The sequence below is a fragment of the Lissotriton vulgaris genome, chromosome 7 (assembly GCF_964263255.1).
Source record: "Lissotriton vulgaris chromosome 7, aLisVul1.2, whole genome shotgun sequence".
Lineage (NCBI taxonomy): Eukaryota > Metazoa > Chordata > Amphibia > Caudata > Salamandridae > Lissotriton > Lissotriton vulgaris.
In genome coordinates, this window is record NC_141695.1 from 481,862,596 (window position 1) to 481,888,933 (window position 26,338).

Sequence of the window (26,338 nt, forward strand, 5' to 3'; positions counted from 1 at the left end):
CAAGATGCAGGAGCTGCTGGTGTGCGCGCGGGATTGCGAGCAGCAGCATATGTTTCCAATTATCGCGCCCGCGTCTGGTCGCGATAATTGGAAACATATGCTGCTGCTGCGCGTAACCGCAAGCATTAGGCCGTAGGCGTGAACATGGGAGGGACAAAAAGAGGCTTTGGCCAATTGCGTACTGTCTTTTTTTAAAAGACGCACGCAAAGGCCAATAGCCTGGGACAAACCTAAAAGCACATGCACAAGCGTATGGTGAGATTTCTGAAAAACCTTACATAAAGTCGAGCAGATCAGTGCATGCGCGCAGCACTAGGCTCGACCTAAAAAGCTGCATGTAGGATATTGCTAGTCCACAGCACTATTAATCATTTGATCTCTTACTCTTCAACTCTGTGAGACTCTGTGAGTAAAGTGTAAAATATTTATTAACATGGTAAATCAGTAAGCAATTTATAATTTTGACTGTTTTGAAAAGTGCCATTTGATCGGGAAATGATGTCAAAGGAATTGTGGAGCGCTGAGCGCAAAAGGTGGAAACCGAACGGGGCAGGGAAAGGATTGCCTGGCCCAACGCAGAACCGTGTCACACAGGTAAACAATCACTCTAACACATACCTGATCCGTTCATTGACAAGCACTGAACACACCTATACAGCAGAACCAAAACCCAGCAGGAGTGATCTTCCCTACATAACGAGGGGCCCACCATGTAGATTGAAATAAAAGGTCTGCATGGTAGAAGTGAGGATTGTCAGACAGGGCCCAATCCGAACAGCAAAATAGCTGACCCAAACACTGACGGAACAGAGCCACAGCTGCATACTGTGGAGGCCATCTTGCAGAAGGAAGTGCAGGTGCTGCACGGTTGGAGGACCACCAGGCAGGGCCCAATACCCACAGGGAAATAACTGATCTGAAGAGGGAGCAACAGAGAGAGACTGGCTTTCATGTGGAAAGAGACCGGGAAAAGACTAGCCTGCAAATAAACAAAGCCATCTTACACAGAGGCAGCACCGACCGCATATAGAAAAAGAACCAACCAGCCAAGAGACTGGACTGCTTACAGAGAAAGAGCCAGCCCGCACATGCAAATGAACACTGGCTCTGCATAAGCAACTAGCTCCCTTTTGCAGGGTCAGAAAAGCCTTAGAAGAGGGAAATACCGCACATCGAAGGCAAAGGACTGACTCGCAATACAGGGAAATAACCTTTGAGGAGAGGTGGCTTAACAGAGCTGCTGACTCGGGAACTGACGAACCAGGTCCGAGTTCCCTTAATTCTGGGCAAATCACGTTAACACCCCGTGCCTAAAAACATACACACAGACAAAAAGTGAACCTGGTGAAACGATATATCAACAAGTGCTAACTGACAGCTCTGTGAAAAGTGCCCACAAGCACACGGGAACCGGGTGCATCTGAAGACTGGAAAACAAACTTAACCACTTGACAGATGCTGCAGTAATTTAACTAGATTTCCCAAATCCGGTAGTTGTATCTGTGGCTTCATTTCTTCTTCCCAATAATCCAACAGCAGTGACACTTCTGCAAAGTTCCAGAGGGGCCATGCAGTGGTGACAAATAGAGCTCCGTTGGAGCAGGGCGATACATGGGAGCGCAGAACTGGGGTGCAATGTCAGGCACCGATTGAAGCTGAGAAGATATCAGGCGGGTTTGGGCGTGGCTTGGGTACACAGGATGGGTTAGACTGTAGGCCACTGTCCCTCCGTTTTGATCACATTGTCATTTTAGGTCTCGCCTGGCGTTAGCAGCACGCATGCGCTGACCTCGCCATGCGAGGGCCTTTTGGAATCAATGCAGATTCCAAATGTGCACGCGGACGGACAGAAGATGTGCACGTGTACGCTCTTAGCCCCGCCCACCGGGACTGGATCGTTTACTTACGGCGTGACACAAGCACTTGTTTCTTCCCTCCGTTGTGCGCTCTTATGTAATGTCAGCTTTTCCGAAAAAGAATGCTTAGTGTGCCTGTTTCACAAGAAATTTTATGTGCATGTACCCTCAAAAACGACATCTGTGTGTCCGTACTCTGTTTTCGCCTGAGATTCCTTGACTGCGATGGGGACTGCGCATGCAGGCGCTGAGCAAATCCATGGCTCCCTCCACGTGAACGTCTTGCTGGTCAGCGATTACAAAATAATTTTCGTCTGCTACAACAGAATATCGCTATGCCATCCTCAATTTTGCAACAGACTCGAGGTGCATATTACCTTTGAATTCAAAATAAATTTTCATGTAACCTCAAAAACGGCATTTGTGTGTCTGTACTCTATGTTTTTGCATGAGATTCGTTGGTTGCGGTGGGGACAGAGCACGCATTCGCTGAGCGAATCCATGGTTGCCTCCACGTGAATGTCTTCTTTAAAGATGCTGCAGCAGCTTACAATGGGGAAGATCCGGAGCCTCAAGTTCCGCAACAGTGCTGGCATATCCCTGCTGGAAGCGATTGGAGCAGCAGTAGTGGTGCGGGACGAGGTGAGTGACTCCTAAGGAAAGCTGGCAGTGGGAGGGGGGAAGGCTCAGGATCTATTGTAGAAGACAATGGTTGAAGTACATTATAAACAAGCGTTTTGCAAAGCCAATAGATCTGCCCTTCTATGACTTATACGACCTCTCAGTGACTTGTACACATACCTGTATCACCGCTCTTATAACACCGTCGAACACACATTGCTTTTATCCACACAAACATGGCAAAATGTGGCAATAATGCTGGTGACCATTGTAGTGTTGCTTGAAGTAGTAGTGGTCTTGGTGTGGCACTCGTATTAGTGATGAAAATGTTAGCATGAGTACCACTGAGGTGCGTAACAATAAACATTCCTGGACCAGTTGTACCTATATTATAGTGGTGATGTGGCCATGATGCTGGTGGTAGTGTTTTTGGTAATGGCGGAGATGATAGTGTGGTGTTTGTGGGAATGGTTATACTGGTGGCAATAGTGCTACTGATAATGGTGGTGGTAGTCATATTGTTGGTAATTATGGTGTGGTAATAGTGTCAGTGACGTCCTTGAAAGTGTTGGTAATGCTGGTGATAGTGATGATGTTGGAGACGGTGATAGGTGAGAGATTATAATGGTGGTGGTGATAGTGGGGCAATAGCGATATTGGCGATGCTGATGTTTGCAATGGTGGTGTTGGTAGCAGTAATGGTGGTGGTGATAATGGCAGTGGGGGAAATTATTGTGGAGATAACGATGGTGGTGGTAATGTAACATTGCTTGCAGTGGTGGCCACGTCCATATCTTCTACGTTAGACACGCTGTAATTGATTGCATTTCTCCTCAGCAGTAGGAGCTATGGAATGTGCATTGTGATGTCTAAAATTGAAGCTGTGTTTTTCACATTCATAGAAGAGCCTGTCTTCGTAATCTCACTTTTGTTCCATAATACTGATTCACTACAGGTGGCATTCCCCCCTGACGACAGCAGTGAGCGCCTGAGCGCCTTGACGCACAAGAGCAAGACGACCACAAACACTGTGCACTCAAGTCGCCTAGCCCAAGCCTAAAAAACTGACTGCTCCCCCATGCTTCCAAGACTCTGATGACCAGCGCCCCCCATTGGGAGCGCCAAGACTTGTCTCCAAGTCCTACCTTGCAGCCTATTTCCAGGTGCCCCACCTTCTTTCTACCGCGTAGGGTGCAATGCTACTAAACCATCCAGCACCTCTGCATCCGGACTCACCAGGGCAGATACTACAGATCGGCTGGTGGAACTTTGGTCCTTGTCTCTCCACCACCTCACAACCAAAAGGGGTCCAACGGAAACATATTGCAAGAATATGTATGCAATAAATGTTCTAACTCCCATAGCATAGTATTTCTTGTAAAAACACACCGATGGGTAACATCGCTAAAACTGTAAAAATTCTAATACGAAAAAGTACTTACCTGAGAACAAAGTTCTATATAAAGATACCTGTTATTTATCCAAATTGGTGTGAATCTCCTTTTTGGATGTGTGCATCATTTAGTGACTCTGGGTGCAACAAATGTCTAACCCTCCTCTCTGATAAGGCTGAGGCTACTCGGCCACACTTCCCTAGATAGAGCACCTTGGGATTGCTAGAGCAAGCCCTTGTCCACTCATAAGGGATACCTGGAACCTTTATACAGCATACCTCTTTTTGTTATAATATATAAAGGTCCTACTCCCTAAAAGCTCCATGGCAGAATTGTAAACAAGATGAAGTTGAATACTCTTCAATTGAACGCCACTAAAATTGAGGTGCTTACTACTCATCAATCAACATGATAGTTCCTGATTGTCCGGGTATTGATTGGATAATTACCTATTGGCTTACGTCAGGTACGCAGTTTGAAGGTAAACCCTGAGTAGTCTAAATTGTTTCAGTAACCAAAAACTGTAGCTTCCAGCTGAGGATTCTGTACAGCCCCCTTCTATATGTATCCTTCTTTTCTGCATCAAGTTCAAGCCATGAATGTCTTTGCTGGTATCAAAGAAAGAGTACTGTGATAACATTTATTATGAACTACCTAAACAATGGCATTGGTTAATTGCAAATAGCACAGAGTGTTTGGGCATGTATGAAAAATGTTTGATGGTATTTCTGAACGCTTAGGTTAGTTGTAGAGGCTGCTATTGTGAATGAAATTGGACCTTAAAGTAATATATATGGGATGTTGTACATTCTACTGTGTGGGCCAGCACTAGCTGAAGCAACACGCATTGGCAAAGTCAATAGGTCTCACCTATACAAGAGCTATTGGCTTTGGCAATGTGTTTTTGCCATGTTGTACACAAGTGTAGCTGCTGTTTAGTATGGCTCAAGGTTAGTGGCGTGAAATATCCTAGAGTGGATTTGGAGGTTTGTAGACTAGATTTGTTGGAATAGAGTGTCACAGGGTGTAGCAGGGGGAGTAGAATGTCATAGAGTTGCAAAGAGGGGAGTGGAGTTAAGTGGTTTATTGGCAAAGAGTGTTGTAGAGTACAGTGTCATGAAGGGCAGTGTCTTAGAGTGGGTGGCATAGAGTGGGGTGGAATAGGGTGGAGTGGGTTGACGTAGATTAAGGTAGTGGGGTGGATTTGTTTGGATTTGATTGGGGTGGATTGGACTGGGGTAGAATGGGTTGAATTGAGTAGGGCGGATTGGAGTTGGTGCACTCTATGGGGTAATTTGGCATGGAGTGGGGTGGACTGAAATGAGGTGAGGTGGATTTGATTGGGGTGCAATGGAGTGGGGTAGATTAGATTGGTCTGGGGTAGGTTGGCTGGACTGGTTTAAGGTGGAGTGGATTGGATTAGAGTAGGGTGGTTTGGAGTGGAGTGAATTAGAGTCGAGTGGAGGGGGTGAATTGGACCTGAGGGGGGTGTACTGGGAAGGGGTGGTTTGGAGTTGGACAAATTGGAGTAGGCTGAATTGGATTGAAGTGGGCTGGGTTTGTTTGGATTAGGGTGGATTGGACTGGAGTGGGCTGGTTTGTATTGGAGTGGGGTGTATTGAAGTGTGGTGGACTGTAGGGATTGGACTGAGTGGGGTGGACTGAACTGGGGTGGGGTGGATTGGATTTGATAGATTAGGGTAAGTCAGGATCTCCTTTTGATCCTTGTCCCCCGATTCTGTTAAAAGCTATAATAGAGGAGGCCAATCTGCAATAAACTCCATTATTAACTCATCACTTCAATCGGGGGGGATTCCACAACAATGGAAAGTCGCAGCAGTAAGACCGCTTCAGAAGAAGACATTACAGGACCCCACGAATCTATCCAATTTGCGCCCCATCTCGCTTCTTCCAGCCCTTTTCAAATTGGCGGAAACTTGTGTAAATAAGCAGTTTACGGCATTCCTAGAAGAGAATAACAGTCTTCATTCTAATCAAGCAGGCTTTAGAGCCCATCATTCGAAGGAGTCGGCCCTGCTGTTCACAACGGAGACCATATGAGCTGCGCTGGATCAGGGCAAGAAGGCTGTCCTGATCCTTTTAGATCTGTCTGCAGCTTTTGATACAGTGTCCCATGCTATCCTTTTAGATCGCCTGGCCTATGCGGCTTAGCAGGCACCGTATTAGAGTGGCTCAAAAATTTCCTGACACATAGGCGTCAGGTAATTACGTTGGGACAGTTTTGTTCTGAGGAAAAGGCATTGAAGACAGGGGTACCGCAGAGCTCAAGTCTGAGCCCCACACTTTTTAATCTTTACATGGTCCCCCTGATCACATTAATCTCTTCATTTGACATCAGCACTATTGCTTACGCTGATGATTCGCAGCTAGTCCTAGTCCTAGATAAGGACTTGGCCAATGCTGAACAGACCTTGAAAGACTGCCTATCTGCGACATTCACTTGGATGACAAATAATCACCTAAAGTGTAATTCCGCCAAAACGGAAATTCTACCGTTCGGATTTAACAACCCCTTGTGTCCTCAGATGTGGTGCCAGAGGATGCGGTAGCCCCGCCAAACACAATCAAGGCAGCACGAAACTTAGGGATCAAATTTGATCACACCCTTTCATTTAAACAGCAAGCAAGGGAGGTAGCAGGCGCCTGTTTCATAAAGGGCCTCAGAAAATGTTTTGACCTGCTCCCCCTTGCAGCCAGAGGCACGGTTGCAGTGGTGTTAATTACATCAAGACTGGACTACTGCAATAGCTTGTATGCAGGGTCAAACAAATCGGCCCTGCACACACTTCAGATGGTCCAACATGCAGCAGCTAGATTGGTACTTAGATGGCCTAGAAAGTCCTCGGCCTCTGCTGCACTAGATGCCCTCCATTGGCTCCCAATTCACAAACGCACCTTATTTAAGGTCCTGACCATTCCCTTTTGGGCCTTTCACACGCATGGTCCGATGTATCTTCGCAAAAGTTTTGCGCGATACCACCCCTCTCGTAATCTTAGGTCCGTTACAGCCAACCTGCTCATTGTCCCTAAATTTAGACTGGCGACAAAGGGAGGTAAATCCCTGGCAGTGATTGGCGCTAGGGCGTGGAATAAAGTACCACACCAGCTTCGTGGGATCACACCCGAACAAGGGTTTAGGAAATCCCTGAAAACTTGGATATATAGCCTGTCGGACCCAACATGCAAAGCATTTATGTGAATCTATCTTCCTTTGGGGACAGTACAGCTGTGGACACCTTCAGCTGGGTGGAGTCAAAGCGCCAAGATGCTCCGTGGAGCGATAGTGCGCTATATAAATTCCGCATCACATCACATCACAGGGTGGATTGGAGTAGAGTGGGATGGATTAGACTGGATGGGTGGTTTAGATTGGGGTGTATTGGAATGGACTGGGTGGAGTGGGGTTGGCTGGAGTTGGATTGGCTGGATTTGGGGAAATGGAATGGAGAAGGGTAGAATGGAATGGGGCGAGGCTGATAGGAGTAGGGTGAATTGGAGTGGGGTAATTGGATTAGGGTGGATTTGGTTGGCATGGGTGGGGTAAATTGAATAGCAATGGGGTGGAATCGATTGGATTAAAGTCAATTGGATTGAGAGGGGTGGATTGGATTGGGTGGATTGGATTGGATTGGGGTGGGGAGAACTGGATTGGAGAAGGGTGGATTCGCCTGAAGTGGATTGGGTGGGGTGGGGTGGATTGGAGTGGAGTAGTTTGGATTTTCCAGGATTGGGGTGAATTGGATTGGTGTGGGGTGGATTGGATTGGATTGGAGTGGGGTGGATTGTTTTGGATTTGAGTGGGGCATATTGTTTTGCATTGAGTGGGGCAGATTGTTTTGGATTTTTGTATGGAATAGATTGGTGTGGGACAGATTGGTGTAGGGCAGATCGGAGTGGGGCAGATTGTGGTGGACTGGAGTGGGGTGGATTAGATTGGGGAGAGGTGAGGTGAGTTGAGGTGGATTGGATTGGAGTGTGGTAGATTGGATTCAGCTGTATTGAGGTGGATTGGTGTGGGGTGGATTGGATTGGAGTGAGGTGAATTGGATTGGGGTGGATTGGAATGGGGAATACTGGAGAAGGGCAGATTGTGTTCAATTGGAGTGGGGCTAATTGGGATGGGCGGATTGAAGTGAGGCAGATTGCTTTGTATTGGAGAGGGACAGATTTTATTGGATTGGACTGGGGCAGCTTGGAGTGGGGCAGATTGTAATGGATTGGAGTGGACAGATTGTTTTGGATTTGAGTGGGGCAGATTGGAGTGGGATGGATTGGAGAGGGGCAGATTGTCTTGAATTGGAGTGGGGCAGATTAGAGTAGGGCTGATTAGAGTGGGGTGGATTAGAATGGAGCAGATTGGAGTGGGGCTGATTGTTTTGAATTAGAGTGTGCGGATTGGAGTCAGGTGTAGGGGAGTGGGGCATATTGGAGTAAGGCAGGTTATTTTGGATTGGAGTGGGGCAGATTGGAGTGGAGCAGTTTGCCTTGGGTATGGAGTGGGGAGGATTGGGGTGGGGCAGATTGTTTTAAACTGGAGTTGGGCAGATTGTAGTGAGATTGTTTTGGATTGGAGTGGGGCAGATTGTTTTGGACTGGGGTGGGGCAGATTGTTTTGAATTGAAATGGGGCAGATTATTTTGGATTGGAGTGTGGCAGATAGGAGTGGGGCAGATTGTTTTGGATTGGGGTGGGCAGATTGTATGTTTTGGATTGTAGTGGGGCATATTGTGTTGGGAAATATTGTTTTGGTGTAAGGAAAATTGTTTTAGATTGGACTGGGGCAGATGGTTTTGGATTGGAGTGAGGCACATTGTTCCGCATAGTATTACTTTATTAATGAGTGATAAGAATATACAACATGAGAAATCATCATCCTACAATCAAATACAATAGCCAAATGTAACAATAATTTGGATGATACATGTATCCTAGTAACAAGAAAGCATAGGAGATATATGGGAGACCAGCTCAGAGGGGGGGGGGTGCTGGGGAAAGGAGCATCTGCCTGAAGGGGAGGGCAAGGCAAGAGTGTGAGAGGGTAAGGCTGTGTGACCTCTGAGTTTGTGATCATTGGCATGTGTTTGTATGCTATGCGGGGTGTGTTACTGTCCAGGAACGTAACGGTATATGGTCCAGTAGTTTCAGTATCTCTTTGTAGGTGATAAGTTACGGGGTATCCAGCACTCATACTTCTGGGAGCGAATCCTTTCACCCTATATCACCGCCAAATAGTTCTTGGTTGCGCCTGGCCACATCCCTGGATGGTGGAAGGCGATTGGGATCCTGGGGGGATTTGCTTCCGCCTAGCTGGGCAAGGGAGCGTGGTTTGTGAAGGGGTCTTTGAGTCTGTGTATGTTTGCATGGATGTGGGAGCGTGTGTGCGGAGTGTGTCCTGGGGCATGAGTGTGGGGGAAGAGGTGCTGTTAGCGAGCGATACGTCTTTCTCCCTCATCTACTACTGTTGATGGCGGTGAATGTTGGCTATCAGACTGGGTGCAGGTAGCAGGGATAGGGGGGCTGTGGGCAGGGGGAGTGATTGGATATACAATAATATCCGGCAGTATCTATGATCTACTCTGTGGATCTCAGGTGGGAAGAGGAGGGTCCCTTTACCAAGGGCCTGTGGATCTGTGTATGAGTGGGACTGGGAGGAGGTGTTTGGGTGGTGTGGGCTCACACGTAGGGGTAGAAGGAGGGTTGGGGAGACAAATATTTGGAGACAATGTAGGCAGCAGAAGGGGCCCTGATTCCTACAGGAAAATGGAAAAAGTGAGGCAGAGTGAAGAGATTGAAGAGATTGGGATGCATTTTGCATGTGTTTTCTGCGTGGAGTAGGTGGGGGTGAGGCAAATTGTTCTATATTGGAGTGGGGAAAATTGTTCTGGTTTGGAGTGGAGTGGAGCAGACTGTTTTACAGTTGGGCAGACAGTTTTGGATTGGAGTGGGGCCGATTGTATTGGACTGGAGTGGGGAAGATTGTTTTGGATTGGAGTAGGCAAATTGGAGTGATGCATATTGGGGTGGGTGGGGTGGGGTGGGGTGGGAGGTTTGGAGGCTGGTGGATTGGATTGAGTGGGGTGGATTGGGGTGAGGTAGGGTGGGTTGGGTTGACATGGATTAGAATGGGATGGATTGGGGTCCATTGCACTATTTTGTGTTAAAGCATCATTTCAGAAATCATATGTAAGAAAAAAACAATGTTGCTATGCAATTAGATAACCCTCATCTTTTGAGAACAGCACCCTCAAGCAAAAACAAAGGAACACATGAGAGTAAAGCGAGTAAAGAAGACCTGGCAAAATAAATGAAAGATAACTATAGAAAATAAAACTGCAATTTTGTTTGTCCTGCTGGGTACGTTTTCGCCAGTCACACGCCTTCTGTTTGCAGGGGACTGGAAGTTAATAAGAACAAAATAGTACTTCAATCCCATCAGGAGCAGCAGATGTGCACTGTTTAAGTCTAATCAATCAGTGCTTGGTCCCTGCTCCACAGAGAGGAACAGCAATGATGTTAAGCTTGCAGTGCTGAATTACAAGACTATAAAGAAGAGTGCCATGCAAGCCTAGCCTTTTTTTGGATATAAGTGTTTCGCAAGTGAGATGCAAGGGCTAGTGCACACTCTTACTGTCTCAACCCTAAAACTTACTGCAATACGTAACATTAAAGAATCTGTGATCATATTGCAGTTTCAAGAATTAACCAGGCTTAGGCAGGCAGCTGACAAACTTCTTATAGGCCACCATTTGTGAAAAGGTCTCCAATTTAGAAGAGCTCTAAAAACTAGCTTATTGGTTCAGTAACTTGCTTTATATTTGTTTCTCAACAATTGTTAACCACTTCAGCACCATGATACCTTAGTTGATAATGTAATAACAGTAGTAAGCTGGTCCTTTATATGATATATCAAAATGAGACATTTTGTGCAAATAGTACAGGGGTTCCCTTATAAGTGGACAGGGGCTTGCTCTAACAATCCCAAGGTTCTCTGCTAGGAGGCAGTGCGGTCGAGTCTTCCAACTGCCCTGTTACAACCAAGGCAGTCGGGCTGCAGTAGGACCACCGCAACCGCCAGGGATCAGAGATTCCTGGCAGTGAGGCGGCGATCTTGAGGCTGCAATATGCTTGGTGGGACCTCTGTGGACTGGCCAAGCATATAACGAGTTTCCTCACGTCACACTTTTCATAGTAGTGCGACCCTACATGGTCCCCATGTGCCTCTGCACCACGGGGTGCATGCAGGTAGGCAGAGGTTGTGACCCCCAGTATCTGCACGGCATGGACTAAACCAGTCCATACCATGTAGGTACTGACTTTGAAGAGTTTTTTTTCATAGGCACTGCCATAAGAATGCCAAAGAACCGACCTAAAACAAGAGAAAACTCCTAATCTGGTGAGCGGTTCAACCACGGGGTTGGCTGCACACCGCCAAACTCTTATTTAGTCACTTAAACTCATCTTCCGGGAGTGCTAGACATCTGCAAATACACATACTGGTCAATAAATGAGACAAATGACTCAATAAGGAGATCCAGAACAATTTATAAAAATAACAAACATCTATATATTTTTTTAGGCACCAGAAGCAATTTGTTCAGGTAAGAAGGTTTTTGAATAGAAATGTTTTTCAGTTCAAAAAGCCCACAATTTTTAGAAGCAGCAATGTTATCCTATGGGAGGAAAAGTCAATATAGCATTCAGGTACAGTACAGCGACTTGCAGGACTTATCTCCAGCACTTAAGACGTATGAGGATCAGTTTTCATGTAATGGGGCTGCATGGCTTGGACAGGGAGGCCAGTTAGTCTAACCCAACAGGGGGGATCAGGCGTCATGATGCTTGGGGACATAGGGGTACCTTTTGTTCTCTTCTCATCAGCCCACTGGCGATGGGTGTAGAGGTCTCTTTAGGTGTCTGGTTTATCTTAACAGGAGCAGTCATGGTAGAGGTGGCCTGCATGCAGAGACTGCAGGCGAAGTCTGAGAGTTCACTGGGGGATACGTAGGTGGACTCGGTCTCTGGAGGGTTACGACGACCACATTAGCACACTTCAACTCAGTCTTGGAGTGACAGGTGCAGTGGTGCCTTCAGGTTCCGGATTTCTGTGGCCACGAAGCCCACATAGGAGACTTTGGATTCCTGTAGGTTGCAGGAAAGCACACCCTCTACCTCTTGAGAGATCTTGGTTCCTGGGTAAAGTGCTGGCAGGTCTGCTAAGTTTTGGGGACTCAGCAGCTGCAGGACAAGTCGCCTTTTGGTGCAATTGTCAAAGTCAGCAGGCAGGATGGAAGAGTTGGAGACCGGTCAGTTGCTTCAGTTCTTGCAGGATGCGACTCCTCACATTCTTCCCTGTCATGCAGGTTAGAGGGATCTGATTTCCTGGTGCCAGGGGCTCCCCTAAATACTGAATTTAGGGTGGTAGCCTATGGGCTACTGACCCTTGGGGTCCCTACGCACCCTTTATGAGCACTTCCTGTGGGAGTAGGGTATGTCCCTGTCACAGAGTTTCAAAGTATACGAACTCAAAGATGGCGAATTCTGAAAAGTTGTACCCACATCAGGTTAGGCCACATTGGGGGTGGTAGAAGCCTGGGGGTGGGCATCCTTACCCCGCTAGCTAATTTTCCCAAAAGTCCAGGTGCCCAAGCACTCTAGACAAAGGGGGTCAGTTTTCTCTCCTGTGTGGGAGACAGATTCGAATTTCAAAGCCAGGAGTAGGCCATCATGAGAAAGGGGTTGTGAACACCCTCTTCCCATGCAGGCTTTGTTTCTAACCTCGTGTGAGCAAATGTATGTAAATGTATGTATGTAAATGTATAGGCATTTATATAGCGCACTACTTATCCGGAGGGTCCCAAGGCGCTTCGACCGCTGCGAAACCCTTCCTGGCTTCCCTGAGAGATGGTCCCTTAATGGGTATCTCCAGGGTGAGACCAGGCATCCCCGGCGGTCTGGTGGGGCCGTTAGTGAAGATGAGGCAAGCTAATGCCCAGAGTTGCCGAGTGTGATCGCTGATCAGAGTGGGCACCGAGGCGAGAGAATTATCGAGTCCGCTGACCCTGGTCCAGAAACCTGCCGCGCCGGGAATCGAACCCTGGTCCCGGGCCGTCCTCTGCTCTCGGGTCTGCCGCCTCTAACCAGTGAGCCACAGGCCTTCACCCTGGTAGTTCAGAAATCTGTCTTAGGTTGCAGGCTGGCAGACACCAGTCAGCCATCATACCTGAGGCTGATAGGTTTTTAGGGGACACCCATAAGTTGCCCTCTGGGTGCATGTATAAATAAATCCAACACTGGAATCAGTGTGGATTTAATAATATGGATGTTTGATACCAAGCATCCCTATTTTTAGTGAAGCCATCATGTAGCTGGGGCACTCGTTTTCACCACTGTCCAAGACATGTTCTAAAATGGCGTCCCTGTTCACTAGTACTGGCAATAATGGGATTGACCAGCACAGGGACATATCTGCTCTTGCAGTTATGGTCCTACATGTAATATTAAGCACCCTGCCTGGAAGGTCTGTTGTAGGGGTGACACACTAATACTACATGCTGTGTCAGGGGACATAAGCGGTACAAAAGGGGGTGGTGATGGACGGAGCATCTGAATCAATCAAACACTCACACCCAGTCAAAAGATCTGGGTTTAATCCATCACCGTTCTTTAGCCCACTCTGCCACCTCAGTCCCCTGGCTGATGAGGATTATGAATCCGAAACCGGTCCCAGGATGCTTGTTTCTGGTCCAGGGAAGACATGGCCTGGAAGTTCGGGCTGGACTGTTCCCATGAGGCACAGGGTCAGACTGATTTGCATATGGCCATGTCTGAACTGGGGTGGCTGAGTGAGCTAAAGAATGGTGATGGATTAAACCCAGATCTGTTGACTGGGGGTGAGTGTTTGATTTGCTCAAACGCTCCATCCATCATCCCCTTTTGTATCGCTTTGTTCGCCCTAAGTTGGCAGGGTATGCTCAGATGTGAGTCCCTTGCTCACTTGGCCACTGGATTCAAGATAGCCTGGCTGATGAGGATTATGAATCCGAAACCAGTCCCAGGATGCTTGTTTCCGGTCAAGGGAAGACATGGCTTGGCAGTTCGGGCTGGACTGTTCCCATGAGGCACAGAATCAGACTGATTTGCATATGGCCATGTCTGAACTGGGGTGGCTGAGTGAGCTAAAGAATGGTGATGGATTAAACCCAGATCAGTTGACTGGGGGTGAGTGTTTGATTTGCTCAAACGCTCCGTCCATTATCCCCTTTTGTACCGCTGTGTCAGGGGACATGGCACACAGGGATGTTTGCCATGGCATGCTTTCACTTTTGTCTGCACCAACACATGCCGCCTGCGATGGCAGCTCTGCATGAGTTTGGTGAGGAGTCCCTTATAGTGTTCTAATGTATGCTGAAGCTCTTGGGGGCCCTCTTTAGTACCTTAGGCCCTAGGTACCATGGGTACCATCTGTTAGGGACTTATTTTTATTCAATTTTTTTTCAGAGTTTTATATAGCACAAACTTGACCCGAAGGTATCAGGTATCGGAGTGACTTAAATGATCACAAGTTGCGTTTCACAAGGACACATTCATTTTTTGTTAGGCACGGAGCTATTAAGTTATTTGCGCACAATCATAGGTGGTTGAGCATCATTGCCGAAACTCGAACCCGGTTCCCCAGATTTGAGATTGACCGCCCTAGCCATTAGGCCACATACTCTCCCCCTTATAAAGGGTGCTAGAGGTATTGACAATTGGGGGAAAAATTGTGCAGTTTTAGGAAAGAAATCTGGCACCGGAGAACTGGTTAGCAGATTTGAGATTGACCTCCCTAGCCGTTAGGGTCACATACTCTCCCCCTTATAAAGGGTGCTAGAGGTATTGACAATTGGGGGAACAATTGTGCAGTTTTAGGGAAGAAATCTGGCACTGGCGACCTGGTTAGCAGGAACCCAGTGCACTTTCAGTCGAAATCGCATCATGTAAGAATCAAAAAGTGGGTGTGACCATGTCAAAAAGGGACTCTTTCATACAATAACCTAATAGGAATGGATGTGGCTACAGTATGCAGATGGCGATGTGGAAGAATGAGGCATAAACATATTTTATTTGCGTTAGAAATGGGATTTCAAAGTGAGACAAGGAGGAGACATGTTTATTATATGTGGGGCTAGTAGATTTGTAATTGTAGGTAATATTTCAGTTTACTCATTTTGCGCAGCATCATGTGAAGGACTATTAATTTCAACAATTCTGTGCTGTACAAGATTGGGGGAAATATAATTGTGGCTCTTAAGTTACTGGACTGCAGATTTGTAAGACAACAGAATAAACATTTTATGCTTTGCATTAAATAGAAAATCAATACCTCTATGAATATTTTAATCATATCTCTAACTAGGGACATACTCATGAAGAAAATGTCAAACGGGCAAAATTGGGATTTAAATGGACAAAAACAAGATATATTGCTTAATTTGAAAATTGATTGAGACAAAATAGTCACTGCTACATGAATCATTTTACTTTTCTCAAGGACATGTTCTAATCACAGCCTGCCAAGCAGCCACAGTCCATAGGATATTTTTTGCTAATGGGAAATAGACACAAAAGTCTCACACTGCCTGACTGTTATACTTTTTTTGTTGTAATGAACAAGACAGATGGCTTTTGAGGACAACACCTAACCCAGAATTTAACATACATAAATGACAGCTGCAAAGAGAACCTTTTTATAAGCGTATATCTTAGCTATAACAATGTCAGAGTAGAATGTAAAATATTGATTGAGGTAAAAGGAACAACATATGTGAGGACATTTATTTGAGGTAATGCACAGTTACATAAATCAGATGGTTCAAGGTTATCGTAGAAGCGATATGTCTATATTTAAAGCATGTTGTTGATATGTCAGTGGCTTTGGTTAGAAGGGTTAATATGACTGTTAAGGCCAAACCAGACCAATATTGTAGAAAGTGGCTAACGTACTGATAACTATGCCATGTAGGATATGAAGGCCACCTGGAAGAGGTGGATAACAGAACACCATGGGAAACCACTGACGAAATTACAGTTGTAACAAAGGCAGGCAAGGACTAGAAGAGCTTTTGGAGAGTGAATGTTTAGAGAAAATTGGCTAATTTAAAACGAGTGCAATAGTTTGATAGGAACAATTTGCTCAAATTGAGTGGTCTGAAATATTTTTCTTGCCTTATGTGCGATGCATTTTTGTTGCAATATGTATTATTAGCATTATTTCTGTTTTGAAAAAAGTCTCTTTGTTGCCATTCTACATACTCTTGTTCCTATTTACATACATTTAATGCCTCATCCTTTAGATCAATGAACCGTTATGTGTTGTAGACACGAATAGTCTTTAAAGGACTCCTTATTGATTAAAAAGTATTCAAACCGAGTCCAGTCAGGAAAACAGAAGAGAACGAAGATTCCCCAAAATCTGACGGGATTGTATTCTTACCTAATAAACTGCTTTCGGGCTTCATTTACCATAGGTTCATTATCCGCCAAATCAATATGGTTGCTGAGTGTTTCCTCAGCTAGTAGGAATTCTTCTTCTTCTAAAACTGCAAAAGAAAAACAGATCAGGGGTTAACAGGCATATCACAAATGAAAGCATGAAATTACACGATAAACAATTTCACATTACAGCTACAAATACAGACAACACATAATTAATTCTGCCTTGAACCTTTTGCAGAAGATCACAATATATGGACTCAAACAATATTGTAATGATAAGAAATTAACATCTACTGAACGGCTACCAAACAATATACATATTATAAATGTGTATCTTTAGATGTTGTTATTGCACAAAATGCAGTGATATAAAAACACATATTTCATGGGAATGAGATAACCCCATAGTGTTACCTTATTTCCAAGCATAGTTTGCTAGAAAATGTAGATTTTAAACTATGAGAAGCCTAGTCTCATTTTGTTTATCTTCACTGCAGAAAATTAGTATCTACGCATGGTTATGCAATAATATATCATGTTAATTTGTAGGGCACACAACTCACCGGGAGGGTATTCCAGTGCTAAGAAAGAGGGATCTAAACTGGTAGAATTTGAAGTCTAGGTGAAGAGCCATGTTCTCAGTTGCTTGCAAAACTCACAAACTGAGGAGATGTTGTGGAGAGGTTGGTCAATCCAGGCTTTATGAGTGAGGTATGAAAAGGCATACTTTTATGTATCTCTCAAACATCTTAGAATTAGCCCAAGGAAGGTTATTGTGGTAACGTTCACACTACATACCATGTCTCGTACTCAGAAAGCTTATCTTGATATATCTTTAAGATATTTGTTTATAGTATCTAACATCTTGGAAGTAAACCAAGGAAGCCTATTATGGAAACTTTCATGCTATAAACTTTTGTTCTAATATGGTGATCTTTAGACCCATTGGCGCTGATTTTGTTTAAAGAGAAGTGCAAATAATTATCTCCATTTATCTTTCGACAGTTTAGCATGGAAAGTGCAAGGTTATTTATGAACCTATTTTGAAGGTTACAATTAAGTCCTAGGTATGGAGTTGGTGTTCTGTAGATATTTTAGAAGAGCTTGCCTAGCAATAATTAGAAGTTGTCGTAAATGTGTTGATGGCCTATTTTTGGAGAGTCGGATTTGTGGATTTAAAAGCAAAGCATGCCAGGGTGTTTGCATTTTTGCGTGCTGAAAGATCATCCGGCCTGTGAACTTTGCTGGCAATAAATCATTTTTAATTTAACTGCTGCTAGCTAGAAAGCCCAGTTCAGGAAGATAACAGAGAGACTTTTCTGTTCAGAAGATTGTTTAGCAGAGCAGTTTTTGCAATAGAGGCTACTCGGCTGAAGGTAATCTATTTATATTCATGGCTAATGCAAATCTATTTAGAAAAAGAAAGGCCAAATTTTCTGAACAATCTTTGGAACTGCTTGTTAACAACGTCCTGGAAAACTATGATGTTCTATTTGGTACACAGTCCCCTCGTACATCTTTGCACATTAAAAAGGGTATCCGGGACAGTATTCTGCAAAAGATAAATGCCATCTCCAATACCAAACATCTTGTAACTGATATTAAAAAAAGGTGGTATGACCTGTGCAAAAAAGTGTGTGAAGATTATAGCAAGGCAAAGCAGCACGCTGAAGGGACAGGTGGCGGGTGTACCTTATGTTGAACTAGAAGTGTTGGAGATTATGGATCCTGCTAGTTTGGAAAGACTAGATGGAATTGACACCACCTTGGATTGCAAAGAAAATGACCAGCCAGACCTGGTACCCAGAAGTGAGCACATTGGTTTCAACCAACATCGCCTGGGATTTCTATACGCTGGGAATGCAAAAAGAATGTGGGCCAAGGATTCTACCCTGTCCGGGCAAAAAGGACAGTTGCTTTTAGTTGCATCCGAATTCGACCACTTCGAAGTAAAAATCTTAGTGGGTAATGTTCCCACTCTGAACTGGTGGAATAATTTTCTATCACGTGTTGATGTGATTAGATCCCAGTACTGTTCAAATTTTGGTTCAAATGTAATTTTCGAGAAAGGTGCTAGACAGGGTGGGAATACTAGAAGCTGAGAGCTGCCTAAGATGTATCATATGCCAATAAGCAGCCTTTAACTCTGACTTACTGGGGAATATACTTCCGGCGGGAGAAGTCCACATCCGGCTCAGCCCCAGCTCACAGAGAATGTTTTTAACACTCCTAAACCACTCAATTTTATTATTTACATCCAACTCCCTGACTTCTAATACAGCCAGGGCATAGTTGGCTACCTCTGGAGTCACACAAAGTCTCCTCCAGTATGCAACTAATCTATAACTTGCTACGTCCCTAATGAAATGGCACCCCAAATCCAAATAAAGGGGGATCAGTGGGGTCGATTTTGGCAGGCCAATCAATGATCTTAAAAATGTATTTTGACCCACCACTAAGGAATCCAAATTTTCATGACCCCACAACTCTGCACCATAAAGGATTGAAGCACCAATTTTAGAATTGTAAATCTGCAATACTGACTAACCTATCCACCACTTAAATTGTACTTGCATGTTTCACTATACTAATTCAACACCGATCCTCTATGGGTCCCGGAGTAGCGTGCTGCTCGCCGAAAAAGCGCTGTGACGCCTCGTCAGGGGTAGTAAGTGCTATATAAATGCAATTACAATACAATACAATAAAGGGTGATGATGGAGTTAGTAAAGTGATAAAAGAGATGTCCATGTAAAGTATATCTAAGTAAGATATCACTGCAACAGGTAAAGGTACCCAGGGATGTCGGTGGGTGCATACGACTCTACAGCTCTATATGCCAAGAACAGATGCATACTGGGTAAGTAGCAATTTCCGTTCAAGGCCAATAAGCTGTATTAGCACAGGCTATAAAGCCGTTATTTTGAAGAGGTGGCTAACCTGTAGCTGTTGCAGTTGTTTGAAATAGTGTTCGTAAAACTGCCTGGCCCCCACTAGCTTGTTGTTTTGCTAACACATCCACACAATAGTGTTTCATGAATGTTTGTGGTGTAGACCATGTTGCAGCTTTGCAGATGCCATCTATGGGTATGCTTCCTAAAAATGCCATAGAAACCTCCAGTTTGCATGTAGAATGCACTCTAGGGCGAATTGTTAGTGTGCGTTTAGCTTTGATGTAGCATATTTGAATGCACTTAACTATCCACCATGCAATGCTGGACTCTGTTATGGGATTGCCTTTATGTGGTGGGGCAAAGCAACAAAGAATTGTTGAGTGTTCCTAAAGGGCTTTGTTCTTTCTATGTAGTAAAGTAATGCTCTTTTGACATCTAATGTGTGAAGGGCACGTTCTGCCACTGAATCTGGTTGAGGGAAGAATACAGGCAACTCAACATATTGGTTCATATGAAAGGCAGAGATGGCTTTAGGTAAGAATTTGGGGTTAGTTCTAAGGACCACTTTGCTTTGGTGTATTTTCAAAAATGGTTCCTCTTTGGTTAGTGCCAGATGCTCACTGACTCTTCTTTCAGAAGTGATGGCTATAAGGAAGGGTACTTTTCAGGTGACAAATTGTATTTCAAATGTGTGCAACGGCTCAAAGGGTGGACCCATAAGACTCGTAAGGACTATGTTAAGATTCCACACTGGAGAAGGTGGAAGTCTGGGAGGAATGAATCTTTTGAGTCCTTCCATAAAAGATTTAAAAGCGGGTACTTTAAAAAGAGACAAGTGCTGTCTATTTTGCAGATATGGAGCTATTGCAGCCAGATGTAAGCGTATCTAGGAGTACGCTAAATTAGAATGTTGTTGGTGTAATAGATAACAAATTATGTTTTGTATTGAAGCATCTAGTGGATCAATATGATGTTGTTACAATAAACAACAAATCTCTTCCACATTGCTGAATAGCAGGCTCTTGTGGTAGGGCATCTAGCCTGTTTGATAACATTCATACTGTCTAGCGGAAGATTAAGGTAGCCAAACTCTAGGATTTCAGGTGCCAAATCGGTAGATTAAACGGATTGAGATCTGGATGTCTTATCTCTCCATGCTTCTGAGTAAGGAACTTGGGGGAGAGGTGTAGTTTTTGGTGGCAAACTACTGATAGTTCCAACAGAATTGAGAACGAAAGTTGTCAGGCCCATGTGGAACAACTAGGATAAGCGTCAGGGAGTGCTGTTTGAGTTTCTGCACCACTAATGGAATGAGTGGAAGAGGTGGAAAAGTGTTTGCAAATATCCCTGATCACTTCATGCATAGTGCATTGCCTTTGGACAATGGGTGTGGATGTCTGGACACAAGGTTGGGGCATTTGTCGTTTAGGTGGTGGTGAACAGATCTATCTCTGGGAAGCCCCACCTGTGGAGGAATGGAATGAGAATTTGAGGGTGAAGTTCCCATTCGTGTATTTGCTGTTGTTGACGACTGAACAGATCCGCAACTTGAATATTTACTCCTGGAAGATGTTCTGCAAGGAGATATCATTTTTGAGGTATGGCCCATCTCAAATTCTCTGTGCAAGGTGTGACAGCTGTAGACAGTGGGTCCCTTTTGCTTGAGTATGTAGTACATGGCTGTCATGTTCTCTGTGTGAACCAGGACAGCTTTGCCTACTATATGAAGTTGAAATGCTTTCAATGCTAGAAAAATTGCTAGCAGTTCGAGATGGTTTATGTGGAGTTGTTTACGTTTTAAAGTCCACAAGCCCTGAATGGTATGTGTACCCATATGTGCTCCCCAATGAGTGAGGGATGCGTCTGCTGTTAGCATTATCTATGGAATCAGATTGAGAAATGTCCGTCCTTTGGAAAGGATTTGTATGTTCTACCACTGCAGAGAGCGATGAGGAACGGCCATCTATCAACACCAGATCTGATACCAGACCTTGAGCCTGGTTCCACTGACCTGCTAAGCACTCCTGAAGGGGGCGTAATTGAAGTCTTGCATAGGGAATGATTATTTGTTTGTGGGGGAAGAGTGTGTGGAATTCTTCCTCTACTGTTGTTTCCTCTAAAACCTCCCCTAGAATATCCTCTGGACGAGGGGGATTGATTTATGCCCTGGTAAGAGGAGGAGAGGAGGAGTCATTGTCAGCAGACATAGCTTTTGAGCCCCCCCTGTAAAATGAGCAACGAAAGGAACTCTACTGGCAGGTAACTGTAAAGCCCCCATGAAATGTAAGACCTGAGTGTCCTTTTTCATATTTTCCAGCATGGTATCAACAGCTGGGCTGAAAAGATGCTCTTTATCAAAGGGTTGGTTAAGTATGGAGGTTTGTACCTTTGGCTTAATTCCAGAGATTCTGAGCCAAGCGTGTCTGCGTAATAATATACTGGTGTTAAATGCACAAGATGCTGTGTCTGCTGCGTCTAGCACACATTTAATGGAGGTGTTAGTAATAAGTTTCTCTTCCTGAATAAGTTTGTTAGCCTTAGATTTGTATTGGTCAGGCAAGTGTTGTATATGTTTTTCTAGCTCATCGTAATGAGCCCTGTCATAACGGGCCAACAGCGCCTGGGCATTAGCAATGCGCCAGTTGTTTGCTGCCTGTGAAGCTACTCTTTTCCCTGAGGCATCAATAAGCTTGGACTCCTTGTCAGAAGGAGGGGTGTCTCTTGTGGCTTGGGAGTTAGCTCTCTTGCATACATTGGAGACTACAAGAGAGACTAAGGGTAGCTGTCCATTAATATAAACAGGGCCGGTAGGAGCTGGTTTGTATTTTTTTATCTATTCTAGGTGTGATAATTCTTGCCCTTACAGGATCCTTAGAGATCTCGTCTGTGTTTTAACATGCCTTTTAGCATTGACAAGGTAGGAGTTGTTGTTTGTGAGGAAGAATGTGTCTTCAAAAGGAAATCCCCTTCTAAAGGCTCTTGTGAAGTTCCACCCCATGGCATTGAGCAGCCCTATTAAGGAGCTCAAGATAACCAATGTTCTTATCAGGTGGGGAAGGTCTGGAGGGATACAAATCAGGGTCATTATCTGTATTTGGATCAGTGTGGTAATCATCCCAACTGTCAGTTTCCTGACCCTCATCCCCATCCCCTTCATTCTGTGGGTCAGGTGTAATTGGCCTTAGTGGTGAATTTATAGGTGTAATGAGAAAGTTAGGATTAGGAGGAGGAGAAGGAGGTGAAATATAAGGAGGAGAAGGGTTAGTGCCCATATTCTTCTTTTTAGGAGGGGCCTGATGGTCCTCTGGCAAGTCAGCTTTCCATTTCTTTTGAATGGTCAATTGAATATGTTTTAGGTTTTATAACCAACTTCTTCTGTTTTGGGTCAAAAGTTGGATCATCAGATGGAAGCTCTTTAGGGAGAGTGTCTTTGTCTTTTCGTGGGGATTTCGGCATAGATGGTTTCGGCTCTGCGCCCTTGGGCATTGGTAATTTCGACACTGCGTGTTTCGGCTTGGAGGGTCTTGGCTCTGACTCCTTATTCTTCAAGGATTTCCGCTCCGACTCTTTTGTTTTAAAGGATTTCGGCTACGAGTCTTTGACCTTGGAGGATTTTAGCTCCGAGTCTTTGGCCGTGAGATGTCTCAGCTCTGAGTCCATAGACTTGGAAGGTTTTGGCTCTGAGCCTTTGGGCGTCGTAGTGGAATCTTCGGTCCTGAAGGTGTCTTGCTCTTATGTTGCAAAGCTGAAGGTGTCAGTTCGGAATCAAAGCGGGGCTGGCTTGAGCCCAAGCAGAAGGCTTTTGTTTCTGTTTTGGAGCCAGGCATGAGGGCAGGGCATTGGAAACGTTTTGTCGGTGCCGACGTGAGCCCAAGGGCAAAGGTGGGACCGGAGCCTATGTATCTGTGGAATGGTCACAGGGGGATCTGTACTCACGGTATGCTGTCCCGCCGTAATGTCTTCTTGTTCTTCCATGTCAGAGTCGGCTTCGGACATGGAGACCTTCCTCCTCTGGCTCTGGAGCTGGAGGTGGGGTACCGGGATCCTCTCCGAAGATGTCCAGAATTGAGTCACTCTGATGCTGCATTTCGTGGTGATGAGCCCGATGATCACGAAGTGTCTTTTTCGATCGGAAGGATCAACACGCGTCGCAGTCCTTTTCGTTGTGTTCCGTGGACAAGCAGAGGTTGCAAACTTCGTGCAAGTCGGTGCATGGAAACTTAGCACGACACCCAGGCCATAGTTTGAATGGAGTCCATTCCATCGACTGCTAGCGTGGTCAGCACCCGTGGCCCGATGGCCTGCCTCGAGTTTTCCGATGGAAAGCTTTCCGAAGAGAGACGATGAATGTCGAATGATGAACCGCGATCGAAATGAATACCGTCGAGGGTAGTGGATTGCGTGTCGAAGGGGGCCAAAAACTGTACCGAGCCGGAGCACAGCAATACACATCTGAACCCGATGGCGGAAAAAAACAATCTAAGGATAGAGTCGATGTCCATGCACGAGATCACAGAAAGGAGAAGTCACCTATCTCGTGACTACAAGACTTCTTCGAAAAAAAACAAAGTGCAAACATATCCGGACCCACCACCAGATGGCCATCTTTTCTAAAGCATATGATCTGCAGCTCATATGCCACAAACATAAGGGTTACATTTAACAACTCCATATATGATATATTAGCTTTTCTTTTTTTTATTTGTTTCTTTTTCATTTCACGATCTTCAGGTAAGAAAGGTTAATAGGTTTATAGAAAATGCTAACAGCACGTACACCTATTTTACCCATTACAGTTTTATTTCTATTTTATACAAAATATGCATGGATCAAGGGCATTTGTTATTTCATAACAGAGCGGCAACTCAATGGGTTATGACAACAGTTCTTTTATGTTCCACTAGACTAGGTTCTTGTATGGATCAATGTAATTTAAAATCATGGTATGTACTACATGGGCTTTTTAAAATCAACTCTGAACACATCGCAACTTAGGCAAGTTAAAACCAAAAAAAATAATTATAATGTACTTGTTAGTTCTTCTTCTGTTATTTCGTCATCCGGAGCATAATTTCTCAAGAATTCAGCAAAAGCCCCATTTTGCTTCATAAGCTCCTGATACGACCCCATTTCAGAAACGAGTCCATGCACAATGACCACAATATGATCCACTTGAGGTAGAAAACTAATTCCGTGGGTCACCAAAACTCTAGTCTGGGAATTTAAAAAAAATATGGTTAATTTATAGTTTTGAAACAATTCTATTAAGTAAATGACATTTAAACAATATATTTCTAGTAGATCTAGGGCTTGTTTAGAGTTTAGGGGATGAGTTAATCCGCTACAAGGAGAGAGATAGCTCCTACATGCAAGTACATAGCATTACATCCCCTGACACTCACAATAAGGTAGACAAGATATCCTTCACATTGTGGCAGAAAAACCCGTCCACCAGACTCAAAATCAGGGCCCTTAATTCATTTTTTTCCCTGAAAACAAATAATTACATAAAACAGTTCCTTATGCTGCAGCTTCGTGATATGCACAGTTCTCGGTTAAAGAAGAATACGCAAAGACACCTGGATATGTGTTTAAAATACACATAAATTGGTAATAGTGGGCTAGGCAGAAATAGGATTAGAGTGGAGAAATGCCATTCAAATGATACAATGAAAAGGACTGAGGATAAATAATATGTTCACAAATTTGCTACTTGATGAATGGTACATTCCGGTGGCTTCTGCCTATCACATTGAACTGCAAGATATCTAAAAGTGGAATGTCCCTAGCTTCTAGTAACAATTTGGTTTTCTAAAGATAAACAAGTATTTAAGACAGTGGATTGAGGGAGCACAGTGGGGCTCATTAAAATAGCCAGTAAATCACCAGGTTCGATAGTTATTGGGTGCAGAACTTCAACACATTCAATTTTCAGACTTTGGATTGGGACATTAATTTGTGAATAATTACTCTCATTTTAAGGTAACCAAATTCAGAATGTGCACAATTTGTCCACACAACTTGCATCATGTTGTACCTGGTGAAAAATGTGCAGGCAAAAACTATAAAAATCAGAGACTGAATTGCTCTCTGAAAAACGTCATTCAGAGTAACTGGGGCAACAGGTGTCTATTACAATTAGGGAGTCATTTATAGTTGGGTAGACAAACAAAAGGTCTGCTTGGTCGTCGGAGGCTAAGACCTCCGTTTTCCTAGCAAAGGACTGCACAATAGATTTAGAGTCCCCAATCAGGCAGGAGAGGAATTTTGATGAGAATGTTTTGATTGTATGCATATATCCTGCCCTAAGGTACATCATGATATCAATATTTGTGTTGTGACATGTCTTTAAAATTGTCATGGGTTCTCGAGTGCCTCAAACATTTTTGTGTCTCTGAATAGTAACCAGTTATTTAAATGTGAATAATAATGAATGCCTCCGATGAGTAAAGTAATTTCTTTTTGTTGCAGACAGTATTGTTTTGTGTGCTACGTCGTTAAAATAATGGACAATATTGGGAATGTCCCAACTCAAATGTCTACAACGAAAGTCAAAATATCAGCTAAAATGAGAATCCCACTTTTATAGGTTCCTTGAAGGTTTCTGAGGTGTATTTTAACATACCCTTCAACATGGGAAGGTACTGCATGGTGTGCGTTGTCTTGGACAGCATCTCTATTAGAAGTTGTCATCCTAGTGGAGGACATGCATATCCACCTTGTGAAATGTGGCTGCCTTTGTATCACATTGTGATACATTGTAGTTTTGTCTGGGTAGATGCACTGGGTACTGTTCTGGCTCAGGAACCACCAGAGTATCAACATTGCAGCCGTCCCAAGGGCCATCGGTGGTCACTGTTTCAAACGGTGTGTCATAGGATATTGGCAGGCTGAGATGGGATGCCTTCCCCATAGGAAGAGTGACAGGAGTCCTCAGTGGAATATGGCTGAGATGGTGTCCGAAGCGTGGTAGTGGGGGTGATGGTGGTGGTAAAGGAGGAGTAAGAATAGGCGACTTGCAGGTGGTAAAGTGCCGGTGCCCCTGTCCTTGCACCTCTTGTGCTTTGTATCTAGAATA

The 26,338-nt window shown here is 44.4% G+C and overlaps 1 protein-coding gene across 1 annotated transcript in view; it reads right to left on the reverse strand.

Moving 5' to 3' along the window:
- The window catches only part of ABCC3 (ATP binding cassette subfamily C member 3), a 624,389-nt gene that overhangs the window by 135,322 nt on the left and 462,729 nt on the right, over positions 1 to 26,338 (reverse strand). Inside the window, exons 19-20 of the mRNA XM_086930544.1 lie at positions 24,291 to 24,474; positions 16,365 to 16,470 (exon numbers count right to left, since the gene is read on the reverse strand). Coding sequence (XP_086786670.1) covers positions 16,365 to 16,470; positions 24,291 to 24,474 — 290 coding nt within the window. The remainder of the gene's footprint in view (positions 1 to 16,364; positions 16,471 to 24,290; positions 24,475 to 26,338) is intronic.